The sequence below is a fragment of the Protomyctophum bolini genome, assembly GCF_963924005.1.
Source record: "Protomyctophum bolini genome assembly, chromosome: 8".
NCBI classification, from domain to species: Eukaryota; Metazoa; Chordata; class Actinopteri; order Myctophiformes; family Myctophidae; genus Protomyctophum; species Protomyctophum bolini.
Window position 1 is genome coordinate 16509939 of NC_137869.1, and position 19698 is coordinate 16529636.

The 19698-nt window shown below is 42.4% G+C and overlaps 1 protein-coding gene across 1 annotated transcript in view; it reads left to right on the forward strand.

The window, feature by feature from the left end:
- tgfbr3 (transforming growth factor, beta receptor III) overlaps positions 1-19698 on the forward strand; it is an 88406-nt gene that overhangs the window by 17254 nt on the left and 51454 nt on the right. The window contains exon 3 of the mRNA XM_080770024.1: positions 9622-9809. Coding sequence (XP_080626150.1) covers positions 9622-9809 — 188 coding nt within the window. The remainder of the gene's footprint in view (positions 1-9621; positions 9810-19698) is intronic.

Below are 19698 nucleotides of genomic sequence, written 5' to 3' on the forward strand. Positions count from 1 at the left end.
GGTTCCTACAGTATCTTGGGGCCCTTTAATCCTGCAGCGAGGAATACCAAAGCTACTGTAGATCCAAAATTCTTCAACCACATAATATTCACACTAATTTGCTTCAATTTACTGCCATTTTGAAATGGGATATTCTACCCCTTGGCTTATGCTGTGTGCACCGTCTAAAATACTGTTTCTCGTTGCTGTGTATAGCCCCTATCCCTCGTGTTAGATGCAGGAATGGGGAATTCTTGCTTCCTGTCTGTGTTGACAGCGTTTTGCTCTTTTGATAGTGCACGACCAGAGAGCACATGTCAGCACCCATCAGTAGGGAAATATACTGTGATAATACAGGCTGTAAAATCTTCAGTCGTCATGTGCATACGTGTTCTGGTCAAGGTCTCCCAGCTGTCTCATTTTACAGTGGCTCCCGTGTTCCTGGGGAACGCAGCCATGTCAACCGTCTCTTCAAAGACCCTACTGATTTATGTCTGCGTTTAGGTAGACTAGAACCCACCTCCCAAACGTTGGTTCTCTGTTCACCCTTGTTCGATATGCTGTTCATAATTGGTCATGGTCCGAGATGTTTTACCAACAGGTGCTGACTGCAGAGATGTTTTTAGAGCTGCTGAATAGAAACCGTTCTCTTTGGCTTTACCACAAGAATCACTCACTTCCACACCTCTCTTCTCTCAGATCTGAGCCATCTTTATTAAACAAAGACATAAAGGTTGCAACTGATATCAGAGTGTGCTGCAGGAGCTTACTTGGTTGCGCAATACCGGTTGTCAACTAAACATACTGTACATCTACTGTACATCTACTCTGAGAAATGGTACTGATGTGATTATTTCAGTCTTTAGTCAATGGGTTGATTGTTGCTGCAATATAGTTTATTGTTTAAGCACCTGTTAGGGTGCTCTGCAACTGAACAAAGCTTTGCTTGTGTAACCATCCTCACATTTGCTCCCTAACTCGACTAGACAAGGTCTCAGCCAGTGTCCCTCAAGCTAGGGTTTCTTTCTATTTCGTGCCAGCCAACAACTAACCGGGGATTAATTTGTCATTGTGGAGTATTTGGGTGATGCTTGGCTGTAGACAGGTTTGTGGGACATTTGGCCTTGGATTTCACGCTTTGATGGGAAAGTTTATGACTTCCCTGATGGAGTTCAGGGCAACCGGGCTACCAACAGAACCCCCCCCCCTCCCCCCCACGCCCCCTTCATCCCATTCCAACAACCTCCTCTTTTCCAATTTTACTGCTCTGGATTGCTTCATGATGAATCCTTTTCATAGGCAGTCCAATGAATACGACTCACTATCCCAATGAAAGGCTTTATTCACTTCCTGTATTTGTGGCCCATGGCTTGAGGGTGAGTGAGTTACAGCAGTAACAACACTGCAGGGCTAGTGATTCTTTAGTCCAAAGCCCCTTGGAAAAACACAAGCAGGCAGAATATTGTGCTCCTGAAAGTGTGTTTGCGTGGCCCATGGTCCATGGGAATCTTGCCCTGCAGTCGAGAACTCAGAAGAGTGCAGGATTGATTTAATCCCCTGGTTCATATGAGAACTAGGATGCCTCCATTTGGAAAGCAGACATATTGACACAGACAACAGTCCTATGAATCCCCCCTGTCTCCTACTTGCCTTTGCTGTAATCAATCCCACCTTATGATGTCTCTGAAAACAGGCTTATTCAAACTCCTTTTCTTTACGAACAACTTTATACTGTGATTTTCAATACACAAGGCCATTCTTTTGTGAAATAAGAGTTGTCGTGTCGATTTGAAGAAATCATATTTTTGTTTAGTTTTACTGAAAGATGCTGGGAACTAGAAACACACTGGGGGAAGGGCCTGTTTGTTTGTCTTCGGAAATGGCTTTGTGGGAATATCAGATTTGTTCCTAACTGGCACATGGGCTGACATCACTTCCTGTACCCAGACCCTTGGCATCGTGCCAGACTTGAAGGGCAGCAAAGTAAATGTCTTCTATTTCCTCACCTTTCTGTCTGTAATTGTTTTGTCAAATGTCGCCCTCATAAATAGTATCATATACAGTACAGTAGGTCTGCTGATAGGCAGTTTGTGAAGCTGCCCAGAAAGCAACTAATTCTAATGAAACATATTCAAAAGCCCCTCTAGGGTCATCCTGGGCCATTCCTGAATCATTGTGATGTTTAGTTTATACAGCTGAAGGATCTTGTGGTTGTGATATTCCTAGAAACCAGGCCAGGCCTGGAAATAGCATGTGGTCTGAGGAAAGGCGAGAAAAAGAACAGGGGACTCATCTGCACAGTAAACTTTCTCTGACCTCAGTTCATTATACATACAGTTCTTATACACAATTGTTTTTTATCTCTGGGTAGATGATGATCAACTGTTTGACTGTAACAACAAAATCCATATTGTTATTTTTGCACTTGAATTTCACAGAAGCAGCAACACAGTATTTTCAGTAGTAGGAAGCTGATGACGAATATAAAGTATATAGTGGCGAGTGACATCACTGCCTGCACCTTAGTGTGTTTAAATATGTCAGAAGCGGGTTGGCATCCACAGTATTTATACAGTCTCACCTCTCCTTAAATAACATTTGGGTTTACTATGTTCACTTCCTCTCTTTCCACTCACCCTGCCATCGGCAAACCCACATGCATTTTCCGAATAATTCGAAAGCGATTAAAAGCAATCAGGATCCTTCAATAGAAAATAAATTTCACATGTGCTCCTTGTAATGCCATATCTTGTAATGCCATGTCCAGTGTTGCTGTTAGAATCAATCTGTGTATATTCAGTGATAACCGTTAAAATAAGCATAACGAGAATAATAAATGCTGCGGTGGTATTAAGGGACAACAATGAGTATCTTGGAGAAACACAACTAGACACTAATGTCTATTGTTTACATTATAATGAATATATATGCAAACTGCTGTGGGCAATTTAGTCAAGGATCTCCACTGTACTTCTGATTTCGGCTTGATTTAAAAAAAAATACAGTATACTATCGGTTCAAATTCCAGAAAATGCACCAGATACTAGTTTTTTGCAAATGTCAATTAAGTCTTACTTTAGTAATTTGTATTAAGTCTTACTTTAGTATATTGTATATGCCCTCCGCCACAGTCTGAGCAGGATTCTCTGCAGTAACGAGACTTACTCATATAGGTCAGTCTGTAATTTTCTGACAGAGTGCCTCCCACTAATTTCTCACTTTCCCTCTGAAAACCACACAGGCACGTGCGGTTATTAACCTGTGACGTTTGACAATTATAGGCCATCTGTTCACAACCATCTCTGATATTGTGCAGGCCTAATTCCTCCAAGACAGTCAATTAAATGTCTCCTGCCCACTGTCTCATGCTTAACAAAATCAGCGCTGGGATTCCTTTAAAAAATAACGGGGTGCCGCGCAGATATTGCCGCTTTTACTCTATAACCCTTTCGTTCTGGACAAAAACCTGGAGAAATAGTTTTGCTTGCTTACCTCGCTATCATTACGATAAAGTCGCTGAATAATCCCTCGCGTTCATATTTTGAACGAGAGGTATGTTGAAGTCAGAAATGAAGAGCTTAGTATATCCATCTGGTCAAAACCACGGAGAGTTCCCTAGATTAGCAGATACGAGACATTCTTTCTGAGCCGTATACAGGGAAGTGAACGGGACCGTGCATGCGCATAGAGCAAGGAGTATGAATATATCAATGAAAATGCGCTAGGACGTGTGTAAACATCCTAGCAATCCGTCGGTTGGATTAGTTATGATGTTTCCACGCGTCCTGCGGTCTAAACGGGTTAAAGACAGACAGTCCTGTCCTTTGAAACGTCCTCCTAATATTCTCTGTTATGCTCATTCATTTTGTTGTGACCGTGGCTTGTTCAAGTTGCCCAGTTTCGAGACTCTAAAGTAAAAATATTCATTCATAATAAAGGTTTGACTGATATCTATTTAAGTACAGAAACTAAATGACTCTGTCTTCATGCTCACTTTAACACATAAGGCAAGAGGCAAGTTTACAGCACACACACACACACACACACACACACACACACACACACACACACGCACAGTACTTCTCAAGTTAATGAGGAATCGTTGACAATGTTAAAATTGTCTTTGCTGTTTGAGTTAGCCTCTTCACAGAGGAGACAGAGCTGTGTTTATCCTCACTGGGTCCTGCTCCTCTCACTGTGTCAGACTCTCCTGCAGTGCTGTGCCTCCTCGGCGGGGATGATGGGATGTTGATGTTGAGTCTGTCCAGGCAGATCGGGAGCACGCTGTCTGGCCAGGCACACAGGTGTACTTTCTGTCCCACGCTCTGCACTGCACCCCTTCTGGGCCTGCTCTACTCGCCATGCCTAAGGAGTTCATCGCTGAAAAGATCCAGAGAAGAGACAGAAAGACACAGTCCAATGAGAACTAAATCCCCTCATCCAGCCCCCCTCGCTGGGAAATGTTTACCTGATTTGAGTAGTCTAAAAGGCAGCCCCAGGGTTCAACGTTAAAGCTGAACTTTTGTAGAACCCAGGGTTGTATAAGACCAAACCTTTATTTTTTCCTTCTGTGCTCTACAAAGCAGAAGTAGCAATTCCATTCATTCACTCATTTCATGGTGAAACACATCTCAAAAGCACACCTCTCGGAGAAGCCCGAGAGGTATCCTAACCAGATGCCCGAACCACCTAAGCTGTCTCCTTTCCAGGCACATCACCTTGATAAAGTGAAATGACTATTTGTGTTATAGGCTAGGAAGTTCTTAAAAATCACACCTGTGTGAAGTGTGTGATGCAACTCCATGTGGGGGTCCCCGGGGGGTCCCCGGAAATTCCGGGCCCACAGGACCACGGCCAGGGGGCCGGGCCGATTCCGCCGAGCCGCCCCACGTCCGAAAAGGTTGAGAAATGACAGAGTTAAGGTGGTTGCACAACGGGCGCGTTTTTCGGAAAACCGATGGAGAAACGCCACTTAAAAATCCGAATTCGCACCCGGTGTGTGGAGACCTTTACCGTGTGGGGGTCCCTCTACTGTACCCTCACACCCAAAATCAAATACCGTTGATATGTGCGTGTGCGTTTATGTGTGCGTTAGGTTGCGCACAGGTGGTGAAAAACAACCATGCTGTTTTCGTGCCAAGACCCAGACACCCAGCTAACCACCCAGCCACCCATCCAGCCATACACATAGCTCCGTAAGGGAGTGGTTGCACCACTCAAAACTGTATTGGCATAATGCAAGCTCTGCTAGCAGTAGATGAAATATGCCAGACAGGCAAGACAGCTAGCTACAGTATATCTACAACCCAAGGTTCTAGCAAAGTTCAACATCAATTTAAAATGAGTCACACTGCACAATCTGTGCAGTTAAACTCTCCTTTCATTCAATTCGCCATTTCTACTCGATAATTTATCTAGCAATTATTCAACTTCATTGATTTTTTTCCAGGTATTTCTAGCTAGATTACATTGCAGCTTTCTTCCCGCTGCCAGAAGAGGGTTTTAAATTCATTGGAGAGATTACTATTACAGGTGGAGTATCACATTTACAATCAAGATATTGCTGCATCTGTTAGTTTTCGGGGGTGCCTGCCGGGCTTTGGCCTGCAGGAGCGTCTGGTGGGCTCAGGCCATGGAGTTGTTTTTCATCCAGACTGAACAACAGCGTCTCTCATTCCTCTCCTGTGGGCGTTCGGCCGGGCCAGGCAAAAGGCACCAGCAGCTGCTGGACAGCACGTCTCTGTGCTCCATCGCTAGCAGAGAGAGAGAGGGAGAGAGGGAGAGAGGGAAAGGGGGAGAGGTATGGGTGAGGAAAGCAGGAGAGACAGGCAGACAGAAAGACAAGGTGACAGAAGAGAGAAGGCTGTGGCGAGGACAGCAGATGCAAGGTCTCTTTTTTTCTTTTCTTTTTTCTCCTCCTTGGAGGTTATAGGCTGATGGTGATAGCAGATGTGACGGGATTAACAGTTCTTTTGGTCTCATCTTAAAAAGGAAAAAATAAATTATATGTTGTTTCAAAATCAAGAGTTTCACCTGTTTAGGACATATTGTATATGTAACCTTGGAAATAAATACAGGGCCGGATGGTTAGTTCAACCGTCTGGGCACCTATGCTGCTGAGCCAGCCTGAGTTTGACTCCCGATCCCGACGGCCTTTGCTGCGTGTCTGGGAAGACTACTTTCATCCTATCAATAAAGGCCGTCGGTTGTAACTTGTGAGTCATGTAGGTAGGCCTTCTATATAATAACAATAACCATTGTGAAATTATCTAACAAAAAAGAAAGTTATTCTTCTGAGATATACACAATGAAAATCATTGCCACACGGAGAAATTGTTTATTACTTCAAGCTCCGCTGTTGCATGTTTATCGAATGCCAAGTTTCCGTCTTCTGTTGTCTGAATCTGTGCCAGTTTTATTTTTCCAATAGCCCTCTATTGTCTGTTGTCTTTGTTTCAGCAGTTAAATAAAGAAATCATATTGCTGCCCAATAAGTACCGTAATCACTTGGCTGTCTTCCAGAGTTGAGATCATTTTTTTTGTCTGTTTGTCTCCCTTGGTGTTTGTTATTCCACAACTCCATGTGTGGGTGGGGGTGGGTGGGAGAGCAGGGTGGGGGTAGTACCCTCAGATGTGGTTGGTGGAGCGAGGCGCGCGATGATGACTGTGGTTGGAGTGGGACCCTGGTTTCAGTCCTGGGGGAGGAAAAGGGAAGAGAGAGGGGGGGGGGAGGGGAGCAGTGAGTGGAACGCTGATGCTCCACAACAAGGTTTTGCCATTAAACGCTGTCCTCCTTCTCGACACGGCCGACCAACGGTGACATGTTTTTAGCGTTGGCTCCCGTCAAGCTGCTTCAAAGAGCAGGTCTCTGAGGAGGACGGGGAAAGGAATTCACTCACGCACCGAGAGACTTGAATAACAAAGTCTAGGTTAAGACGTTCGTCAAAGTCGTCTTGGGGTTTTGTCCTCGGAGACGAACAGGAGCAATAAAAAAAGGCACGTCTGTTTGCACACAACACAGGGGGGGTAGGGGTTGTCCTGTGTAGTATACTGTATCTGCCTACTACACTGATCAAACAGGCCTACAGCACAGCCACAGAGGGGAAACAATAGCTATGTGTTCAGAGCGAAGAAACTTTCCTCCCCCCACACCCCCCGCTGTTGAGGGACTGCCCAGTGTTTTTGGAGACTGTTGGGGGAGAATTTAAAGTTGTTATCTCCCTGTCTTTCACTTTGACTCTAATTATTTCCAAATGTTCCCTTCTGATTGCTATTGGCAACCTTTGCGTGTGTAGAGTGCTGTGTTAGAAACATGAGCGGTCCTTGCCTGGCACAGGCCCGTGTGGTAGAGTGTGTTTGTGTTTGTATTTTTGTGTGTGTGTGTGTGTGTGTGTGTGTGTGTGTGTGTGTGTGTGTGTGTGTGTGTGTGTGTGTGTGTGTGTGTGTGTGTGTGTGTGTGTGTGTGTGTGTGTGTGTGTGTGTGTGTGTGTGTGTGTGTGTGTGTGTGTGTGTGTGTGTGTGTGTGTGTGTGTGTGTGTGTGTGTGCGCGTGCGAACACGCACATGAATGCACAGGGGGGGTGACTGACCTGCAGGAAAACCTGGCCCACAGGCATCCCCATGGGATATGACGTTCTAATGGAAAAGGCCTGTTTAAAACCTCAGGGCCACGTGTGTGTGTGTGTGGTTTGTGTGTGCGTATGTGGCTGCCTGCCTGCATGTGAGATATGTATTTTCTCATGTGTGTGTGTGAATCCGTGCATGCACTCAAGTGGCTAAATCGGAGATGTAAAGGACGGGGAATGTTTACACTCGCACTAGCGAGATGTCAGATTGCGGCAGAGGTCGTTACCCACCTATAAAGCTTGTGGTCGGTGTTAACGGAAATGTCCATAACGTGTAGGGGTCGATCCCGGATGTGAAGTTTCTGTCGTATAAAGACGTCACAGTCTGGGTTTTAAATCGAGAGATTGAGACATTTCCCAAAGTGCTGAACTGCAGTTATATAGGGTGATGCTGCTTTACTAGGCCAGCAGACAAAACTCTGACAGGGTTTAGGCAGGTTACACAGTAAATCCTCTTTCCACTTTCAATTCGGCAGCCCTATTTTGTGCTGGAGACTGGAGTTGCACCTCTTTCAAATTCTACAAAATGTATTATAGCCTACCTGATGTGACCAAAGACCTATTCATTGGTTAAAGTCATATTGGTTGTTCATATGAGTTTCTGGAAACAAAATTATTTCTATAACTTCATCGAACCTTTATTTAACTCTCTGGAAATATGATTTTCAGTGTTGTGATTACATGAAACAGGTAATTAAAACAAAGCAAATTTATTAGTCAAAAATGATTACCGGTACATATTTTCAATGTTCCAGTAGCCTATACAGAAAGCAGCAAGTACTGTATGGCCAATCCACGTTTCTATTCAAAACACAATAAGTACAGTTATAAAATTATAAACAGCATCAAGGGATTGAAGTACAAAGAAAGTAGCATGACATAATCAACTCTTTCTATATATCAAATAGCTATACATAGCTTGGAAAAACTATATTAACATAAATAACGTATTTTTATAAAGTTATCAAGGTTTTATTTAAAATAGTTAACCATCGATCCAAATGCCGTTATATGCTGTTAAAGTTCTTGGCTCTGCAGAACAGCATAATTTGGGGGTTTTATCAGCATAAAGAGGAGTTTTGCAAACGTTTTATGGGGGCCTAATGCAATTCCCCCTGCTTCTGTCCAATCTGTCTCCTCCTAGTGGTGGGTCAAGTAGAGGGCAAAGAATAAATCACAGGTCAATCTAGTACATTTTGACAGTATCTACCGTATGTCAGAATTTGCTTTATGATCTCTAAAAACCCTACATCTCCCTAACTAACCCAACAGAAAATAGAAGTATATTATTCATTCATAGATAATGGAATAATGAAAGAAAACACCTCCTACATATGACCTTTTTAGGAAACCGTTTTCGAGAGGGTGTTAATAACGAGTCATGCTCTTTTGTCCAGTGGTGTGATACCTCTTTAATAATCCACACCTGGCTGTTCAGAGTGTGCTATACGAGTCGACCTGTGTGACACGCGGAGACGTGGCCAGTGTGAACCAGGTCATTAAATAGACCTCGATGATAATGTCTCATGTCGCAGCTCCGACCCCTGTCACCAAGGCAACTACCAGAAGGCCAGGGCTAATGGCTAATTATGGGCTGTGCAACACCAAGTGCACCTAAGTGTGAAGTCTGATCCTAAGTTATTAGCGAAGGTCAAACTTGACCATTTAAGGACAAGAAAGGTGTGCCTGGGGGAGAATAATTGGTGAGCTGTAGGTTCTCTAATTATAGTTTGTCTCTAGCATATAGTGTAGCCAATAGTGGGGGAACTCTCCACTCCTTTTTCTGTTGGAACACTGACTATTATTGAGCAATGTATTACTGAGTCTAACCATATGATATAAAATACATTAACGTAACATGGATGGAAGCAACTGTTGTCATGGCCTGGTATCACAATAACCATGACCATGAGACATTTTCCTGTAATGTACATTCACATAGCATTTTACAAAGGTCAATATAAATTATATTATTAATAATATATGAAAATCCTGTTGTTTTTCCTTTTTTACCACAGTGCCTGTGTCTCGCAGCCCGTGTGAGCTGCTGCCGGTGGGATTGGGCCACCCGGTGCGTGCCATGCTGAAGAGCTTCACCGCACTGTCAGGCTGTGCCAGTAGGGGCACCACTGGCCTCCTGCAGGAGGTCCACATCATCAACCTGAGGGGCCACGCCACTGAAGGACCAGAGGGTTCCCTGCCAGAGGTGAGTCACTAGAATACTTCATTGAACTGCAACAATGTCACTCAACGAAAGCATCGGGTGTCGCACAAGTTCAATCCATCCATCCATCCATCTTCAACCGCTTATCCGTAGTCGGGTCGCGGTAACTTCCTCCTGGTGGATCACCAGGCGTTCCAAGGCCAGTGTGGCGATGTAATCCCTCCATCTGGTCCTTGGTCTGCCCTGGGGTCTCCTCCCAGTGGGACGTGCATTGAGGACCTCCCTAGGGAGATGCTCGAAAGGCATCCTAACCAGATGTCCGAACCACCTAAGCTGGCTCCTTTCCAAGCGAAGAAGCAGCAATTCTACTCCGAGTCTCTCTCGTGTGACTGAAGTTCTCACCCTCTCTCTAAGGGAGATGCCAGCCACCCGGCGGAGAAAACTAATTTCGGCCGCTTGTATCCGCAACCTTATTCTTTCGGTCATGACCCACACCGCGCAGCAGTGTTTGGAGTTACGTGCAGCAATGGGAATCAAACAGGTGAATTAAATCAAGATTCATTTTTATTCCTGCAGGATTTGACATCACGCATTCATCACGCATCACGTTTTCGTTCAAAGGAAGTCATTCAAATTTGATTTTTTCATGGACTTTTGATATAAAACTTTTCCCATTATTTTGGCATCCAAGTTAGGTATGCCCATATGATGACCACAGAAATGTTCAGTTATTATGCAGGTGGCTATAAGCCACATATCCAGTCGAGCCACTCAATATATTCAGCCCCAATGAAATAATTGAAATCTGCCACGTCTTCCCACTACCCTCCTTTGCCCTCATAGCAATCAGTGGCCCTGACGGCTGCCATCCCCTCCCCTTCCCCCTCTTGCAGAGAGGAAGCTAAAGAAAGGCTCGCTGGCCAAAGCAGGGGAGCAAAAGAGTGTAAACATCCGTGGGAGATCAGATTGTTATTTGAGGCTCTGCAACATGCAGTCAAATAAATCTGTTCTATCTGTGTGTGCACCGTAAACAGGCTTGGTTTACCTCGCACAGCACTTGACTTTCTAAAAGGCCAAAAAATAAGCCTGGAATTGATCAGCCGCTACAATGGAGGAATCCAAGTAGTACTTTTATTTGTTTAGAACAAAACTCTTTAGTGCAGTTGCACGTCCCTCCCTTGCTAGTGTTTGCTAATGTTGATGTTAGATGTCAGAGCTCTTGTCCTGCTGGTTTAAGGTGTTCTGTGGCGATATCGAATGGCAAGGCTCCCCACTGTTTGCACTAGTTCAAATATGAGTCACTAGGCCCGCAGCCTGGCTCAATGTGCTACGTCTGGATTTTCAGAGGGTCCTACATTTCCAACCCCTCTTAGTCATGGGTGTGTTAAATGCGTGTATAGACTTGCCAATGCAATTCTGCTGCTGATGTAGGCTTAAACATGGCCAAGGCCAAATGAACAGAAACCCCATCTGTGACTGTGACATTCAGTGTGCTGCATCAGCACTCTGTCACACACCAGTAAATAACTCTGGTGAGTGTAGCTCTGCGTCAGGTCAATGATCTAGTTGCTACAGGAATTATGTGTCTAGATCAGTCTGGCCACTATACAACATTATTTTACTTTATTGACAATATCGACATTGGTAAATATGCAGCCGATATGTCCTGATTTGTAACCACTTTCAGCCTAATTTTGGCATGTCATTGTTAAAGTTTTAGCCTATTGCATAGCCGGGTGGGGCATGGATCTCCAACTTCCATTGTTACCGACTCTGTTAGCCGGGCACCGGTCTAGTTAGTCAAAAGAACAGTTATCAATGGTCGATGACTTTCCATAATCGGGATCGGCATCATACAAAATAATCTGGCATTGATCAGGCTCTAGTTAGAAGAGTACAGGAATTATATCTGATCCTCTTCTGATTTGACTGAAATCGATTACTGTCAATGAGTCAAAAGAACTTATCCCATCCAGCACAGCGTGAATTGCTGCCGATGTGAATGAAGTTATACGCTCATTTGTCTCTCTGAATTGGCCCTGATGTTGTTGGAATCAATCTTTGGCAGTTTTTATCGATAGATTCCTGTCCAATTATTTTATTTGGAGCCTCTATAAAAATCTGCCAACAAGTTGCCCTATGCGAAGAATAAGATGTTCAGACTCGGAGAACACATCAAAACAGTTGTTTGACTGAAAAGAAATTCACTACGGTTACTTTGGCCTAGAGGTGCCATGCCTGTCACCACTCTGAATTCAAAACATCTGTTCCTCTCAAAGCAGTGCTCTGCTTGCTCTGTGGTGCTGCCAAGTGGAATGCTCTCGCTGCGTTTCATCATCACAGAGTGGTTACGGATATCGTCGCTGTTGGGTGGAAACCTTGTATGTCCAAAACCATTCCGTTCCACTAGGAGATAGACAGACTAACCTGTGTCCCAATGGAAACAAGCTCTACTTTTAATTGGTTGAATATTTATAAAACCCACTTCAAACCTGTTGTCCCTATTTTGGGCATGTTTATAGGTGAAATTGATTTAACCTATAATGAAAATCTTCAAAAAGGTTATTCAGAATCTTTCAAAAATAGTGGAAATACCTGATATACTAGCCCACAATGTGTTGTGATGTGATGTCCTGTGAGCTTGTAGATCGACTATTTTCGGTAGTGTACATTTGTGCGACACTGTCATATGACAAAAAATAATAAACAAATATGTATTTATTAAAAAACAAATCATAAAAACGAAATGCAGAGATACAAGGTTTCTGCTTGACTGCAGCAATATACTTATGCCAAGGTGGATTATGATTATCTGTAAGATATTTCCACCAAAGCCAACCTGAGCTTGAGTTTTGTCTACAACTGACGACAGATAACATTGTGCTCCTCGCCGCATACCAAAGCCTCAGGTATTTTGTCCACTTTGATATCTCTGACATAGTCATTATGTGGGTTACTTTTTTAGATTTGCGTGGAGGTTTGTTAACGCAGATCAAAAGGTGAAGAGGATCTTTGTCTTAAGCACAGCAAGCTTCTATCCTGTTTGGAAACCGAAACGAAATAATAACAGAGACTGAGTGAAGTAGTAATCTCACCTTGTTGGAGGTGGCGTCAAGTAGTGTATGAAACATGAGCCATGGGCTGCATGTGTTCACATTTTTGGAATGATTTACTCTCTTGAGACCTTAATTCCTCTGTTTGTAATGACAGACGAAATGATGTTTAAAAAATACTAGTAATCTAATTCTGCCTGGGAGGTAAAACAAACAGACCTGACTGGGGTTAGTGTCATCTCCCATGACATTTAATATAGTTATGGATGTTTGGGTTATGAATTTAAATATAGTTTATGTTTTTGTTAGACATTTAGGCCAAGCTTCATATTTTTACAGACTCTTACAGACTGAATCCGCTGGACTTTGTTGTAATGAATCAAAAGATTCGTTATAGTTATATCCCAATGTGTGAGACAGTAACATTCCTATGAATTAAATATGAATGTGAAAATAACACTGTTCAAATAAGACATTCTTGAGCTGCAAAAATCAAACTAGTAAGCGTTGTCATGGCAGTTCTAACATTAAAAACACACCAAATTCACACACCTGTTGGTTCACTCAATATGAAATGCACATTAGGGTGGCGAGAAACAGTGGGTGTGATGGTAAAACAGGCTAGGTCTCATAGGTCTCTTCGTCATTTTTTAAACAACTTTTCATGAGTTCATTTTACTTTGAGCTCTGTAGTCACATTATTCCCAGAGGGCTTTGGTTTGGTCTGTTTCCAAGATGCACTCTCTTTTCTTAACAGAGACACAACGATTTCACAGTGCTACGTCTATGTACACAACACACGGAAACATTCAGCTGAAAGATGCTTGAAGGTCTGTGAAGCAGACATGTGTTCACCTGGTCTTGTGTGTTCCATCACCTGTTTGGTCCAGTGGAGAGTTATTAGCAGTGGTGTAAGTACATTTCCTCAAGCACTGTAGGCCTACTTAAGTTGAGGTACTTTTACTTTACTTTAATATTTCCCATTTTCAATACTTTTACTTCTACTCCACTACAACTCAGAGGCAAATATTGTACTTTTACTCTACTGCAATTATTTTAAATCTTTATTACTATAGTTACTTTGTAGATTTTAATTATTATTACAAGACGTACATTAACCACTCCAGCCCTATTTAAACTAGCTGAAAATAACGGATCTACTAAGCTTTCAACATGTAGAGCATGTACTGTAGATCTACTAAGCTTTCAACATGTACTGTAGATCTACTAAACTTTCAACATGTAGAGCATGTACTGTAGATCTACTAAACTTTCAACATGTAGAGCATGTACTGTAGATCTACTAAACTTTCAACATGTAGAGCATGTACTGTAGATCTACTAAACTTTCAACATGTAGAGTATGTACTGTAGATCTACTAAACTTTCAACATGTAGAGCATGTACTGTAGATCTACTAAACTTTCAACATGTAGAGCATGTACTGTAGATCTACTAAACTTTCAACATGTAGAGCATGTACTGTAGATCTACTAAACTTTCAACATGTAGAGCATGTACTGTAGATCTACTAAACTTTCAACATGTAGAGCATGTACTGTAGATCTACTAAGCTTTCAACATGTAGAGCATGTACTGTAGATCTACTAAGCTTTCAACATGTACTGTAGATCTACTAAACTTTCAACATGTAGAGTATGTACTGTAGATCTACTAAACTTTCAACATGTAGAGCATGTACTGTAGATCTACTAAGCTTTCAACATGTAGAGCATGTACTGTAGATCTACTAAACTTTCAACATGTAGAGCATGTACTGTAGATCTACTAAGCTTTCAACATGTAGAGCATGTACTGTAGATCTACTAAGCTTTCAACATGTAGAGCATGTACTGTAGATCTACTAAACTTTCAACATGTAGAGCATGTACTGTAGATCTACTAAGCTTTCAACATGTAGAGCATGTACTGTAGATCTACTAAGCTTTCAACATGTAGAGCATGTACTGTAGATCTACTAAGCTTTCAACATGTAGAGCACTAGAATTTCGTGCGCGCTTCGCGCGCACTCATCCCAGAGCTACTTCGCCACGCACTATGGGAAGAAATAAATGGCGGGAGTTGACTCCACATGTAGTAACGGATGGGTTATTGGAAATGTACCATTGTTTTGTCCTGAATATTTCCACAGCGTAATTACTAAAGGATTGTGACTGTGGGACACACATACAGTCTGACATACAATAGGCTACACGTGTGCACAGTGAATAAACAATGACCTATATGCCCAGAGTTCTTAAATTAACATAGTTGGATTTTAACAGAAAGACAATGCCATAAATCAGTCAAAGTAAGTGACAGACTCAACAGTAGCACACAGCATGCAAGGCAGCGAAGCATGCATGCAAACATGTTTGTCCAGCTGAGATTTAGTGTCTCCATCTCTCTGTGGAAGAGGTTGCACATGACCTGTACGGCCACACTGAGGCGCTCCAACACAAACACAGACACAAAACAACACCACGCTGTTTGTCCAGTTGACCCAAATCAACACCAATACCTAGCCTGTTTGTCCAAAACACACTATCTGCTCGCCACGTTTCTACTTCGCCACAACCTAATGTTAGTAACAAATGTAGGGGAGAGCCGCCAAGGTTGTAACGCTTCACGGTTGTAACATGGACGTTATCTCTTGATTGGTCAACGCCACCATGACGCCATCGCGTCAGTATGTGTACAGCAACGTACTCTAGGTGCCCAGGAAGTTGGAAGTGTTTACCTTTGTCCTACGGGGAGTTATTGGCGAAAATCTGACTTGTTTCAAAATGCGTATAATTTTACACCTGGAGTATATGTGTGCTACATTTGTTGTCTTTGGTGTTGGTGAATAAAAATCCACATGGATGTCTTCATGCTTATGTTCTTCATTAGTTTGCATCGTGTTTAGACGGAATTCACGTTCATTCTGGTCTGTAAGCAACGGCAAAGAAAACTTGCAAAAGCGGGTCATTTGTAACATGTGTTACAAATGGTCCGCTTCCATTCAATGCCATTATATGTAATATTTACATATTTGACATATTGGCCAAGATTATATGTTCTAAATTTGTATTGTATTGTGTAGTGTATTCTAAAATTAGTTTAGGGTTGTATAACATTGTACAACTCAATCAATCAAACGTTTGTTTAATCAATGTATTGCCCCATTGAAAGAAAAGAAAAGCCCAAACTGGTACACCCGATACTATTTAATATTTCCCTTATGTTTGATACATTTTCTTATCACATCCATGGTATGAAAACAATGCTAAGGAGTTGCTTCAATGAAATGTAATTGCTTTAAGCTGAAAACGGGTTATTAGTTATTATGTGTAGTGTAGTGTAGTCAACATGTTAAGGCTCGTACACAGTGGCCGGTATTTGCTGCGATTATGCTTTCGGGGAGCATTTTTGGCGCTGGCCGAGAAAAACCCCTGATCTGACGTTAAGTGCCCAAATGGTAGATCACGATCTACAAAGGCTTTGCAGGTAGACCACATGACATGGCACGAAAAATATATTTAATTGTAATATCAAAAACGATTTTTGCATCTGCCGCTTTAGATGACCTGAGATGACTTGATTGATTGACATCAAAAAGGGCCTGTCAGCTCAAACACACAATGCAATACTTGTTGTTGCTTACAATCATCAGTAGCAAAGTCAAATACCAACAAAAATAAAAGCCTACGATTTGCATTTTTCCCCCTCTATTTCCCATGCATGTGCGTTTATATGAAAGGCCCCTCAATTACATTTTGTCACTATTTGCAGCAATGGGATGATAGTTTTATTTGGTGGGTATGTTGTGCTGGTGGTTTTGAAAGTAGCTCTCAAGTCCATAAAACAAACTAACATAGGCTACTTCTCTATAAGCAGAATCATGAATAGGCCTATTTAATTTATACAAAAGGAGAAGAGAGAGAGAGAGAGAGAGAGCAATGTGTTTGTGTCTCAAACTTTGTCTAATATTGTTTTAGAGCAGTGGTTCTCAAACATTGTCATGGCAAGAGCAAAGGACCCCCAATATTTTTGTCAATCTACAAAAATAATCCCAAAATCGCTGATAAATTAAATTACATTACTTACTAATCGCTTATTTGGCAACACTGGCCAGCTTTGTGTTGCAGCTCCGTGGCTGGGAGTTGGGAACTTTCTGTTACAGTTAAATGAATATAAAAGTACCACACAACTGAAAAGTTTCGCGACTGTGTCCGCAAATTAGAGACGTGTGTGGCTATAATGACGCACAGCTGTGATGTAATCGCGCGTCTCTAAATTCTAAGCGCGTGTGTGTGTGTGTGTGTGTGTGTGTGTGTGTGTGTGTGTGTGTATATATATACATTCCGTCGGTAATTCCCTGTAGGCTTCACGTGAATAATGTTGTGTGCGCGCGTGCGGAGAAATAGTTATTTAATGAATCGCATGTTGGTGTGTGTGTGTGTGGGGGGGGGGGGGGGGCAGTTGGCTGTGTGGCGAAAATAGGCAAAGTGATCGGTGTAAGGGTGATATTGCGTGTGTGTGTGTGTGTATATAGATACATTCCGTCGGTAATTCCCTGTAGGCTTCACGTGAATAATGTTGTGTGCGCGCGTGCGGAGAAATAGTTATTTAATGAATCGCATGTTGGTGTGTGTGTGTGTGTGGGGGGGGGGGGGGGGGGCAGTTGGCTGTGTGGCGAAAATAGGCAAAGTGATCGGTGTAAGGGTGATATTTTGGCACAATCCGATTAATGAGAAAGAACAATGTTGATGTAACTAAGGGAATCGTCGAGTCATTTATTTTGTAAATAAAGAGATTTAGATGGAATAAGCGAAATAGCGATCGTATAATCTCTCCTGTTCCTTCTGTCTCTCATCAATGTCCTGCGCGAGATCAGATTCTGTGCTGCGCGAGATGACATAGGCAAGCTAGTGTGGGGGCGGGGCTGGTAAGAGAGGGAAATGTTGCCAGGTTTGCGAATTGTAAGCGAGTTGCAGTGTATGTAAGTAGCGTGGTTAAAGTCCTTGTTTCTCTCGTGTTGTGGCAACAGCGTATACGACATTGAGGGGTAGAAACCATCCCGGGCGCGTGGTTCATGTAACATGTGTGTCACTGTGAAAGACTGGCCCCATTAAGTGAACGTAGTTGGCGTAGTAGACGCCAACATGACGATTTTGGTAGACGCCAACATGACGATTGTGACGTAGGCTGTTGACGTTGAGCAATAACAGCGTGTTTCATAAAAGTAATATTTGCAGAGTAAATAAGACACTTGAACGGCAAAAAAATAGCCTATGTCAGTTCGGGGAGCGTGGCGAATTTATTTTGCATATAGAGATGTGTGGTAAAAGTGTGGTTCGGTCGGAGATAGAGCACAAAGAATGAGTATGGGTACCACTTCTCACTTGTATAAATAGATGTACTGTAGATCTACTAAGCTTTCAACATGTAGAGCATGTAGATCTGCTATTTTCAAATTAGGGTTTTAATACATTTTATACATACCTTGTGAAATAGGACATTCTGCACAGTGAGTACTTTTACTTTTGGTACTTTAAGTATATTTTGATTCCAATAGTTTTGTACTTTTACTCAAGTAAAGTTTGATTACCCAGACTTTTACTTAATGCAATATTGATACTTTTACTTAAGTAAAAACATACTTTTAGTAGGGTACTGGTTAGTAGGAGAAGACATTCATCTTGATGTCTGTTCTCCAGCTTTATGGCCTTGTCTGCAAGGCCACAGTCTCTGTTAGAGATTAGTTGGCCCTGAATCAAGGATCATCCTGTGACTGTGGGCTGGTGTTTATGATTAGATAAGATCGACATAACCACTTAGCCATATTTTCATATGATGGTATCGCGCGTCGTCGTATGATGGTATCGCGCGGCTAGCCGGTGACAATATCGATTTACAAGCCGATCAAAAGTAACCAAAATAGCGTCTCTACAAGCTATCGACATGTTGTGATGTGATGCGTTATGAGCTTGTAGATCTGCTATTTTCACTATTTTAGCTACTTTTGAACATTTTGGGGAAAAAATTTAAAATCTAAATCTATAATGAAATTCCCAAAATAGGGACGCCAGGTTGGAAGTTGTTAAAGGACATCAGGAACTCTGGTCTACTCTGGTTTCTGATTGCCAGTTCCACCTGAACGCATAGATGCTTTTTGGACACAAACCTGAAACCTCCCTTTTCCCCTTCCGTTAGACTTGTCCTTGTCCTTTGACTGAAATGCACTGTGTTGCCTGTATCACATGTCAGGTTCTCATGGACACAAGCTGCCTCTGATCTGCGATGACACAAGGTTGCTCTGTCATTAAATATTAAACAACCAACCGAGAACAGGAGGAGTCCTAGTATGTACCGGTAGCCATGGGGGACTCGTTTCAATGACCGTTTATTAATGAGTATTCTGTTCCAAATCAGCCTATATGATTAGTTGATTAGATCTCTTAACAATGCAAACTTGTTCTGTTCAAATCTGTAATCTCTTAGCCCCTCAATAGCTATTGACATTTTCTCTCCAGTCTCCACTCTTATGCTATGTCCTGTAATTAGCTTTGAAATAAGCATGACCTTTTTGGGTAGCTATAAACATGATTTTCAAATTTTAATCTCATGTAGGCTACTAGTTTGGTAACCCATTTGAAAACTATTTGGTTCATTGTGGAGTAACATTAAAACATATACAGTACAGTTCATTGTGAGGAGACATCAGTCATAGTAGTCCTGGACTATGCGCTCAGGAAGGCCATCAGTGGACGAGAGCAGGATCTTGGCCTCACTCTTACACCAAGGAGGTCAAGAAGTCACCCTGCAGTAGTCCTGACAGACCTAGACTATGCAGATAACATCAGCCTGCTCTCCAACCACATGGAGCAAGCAAA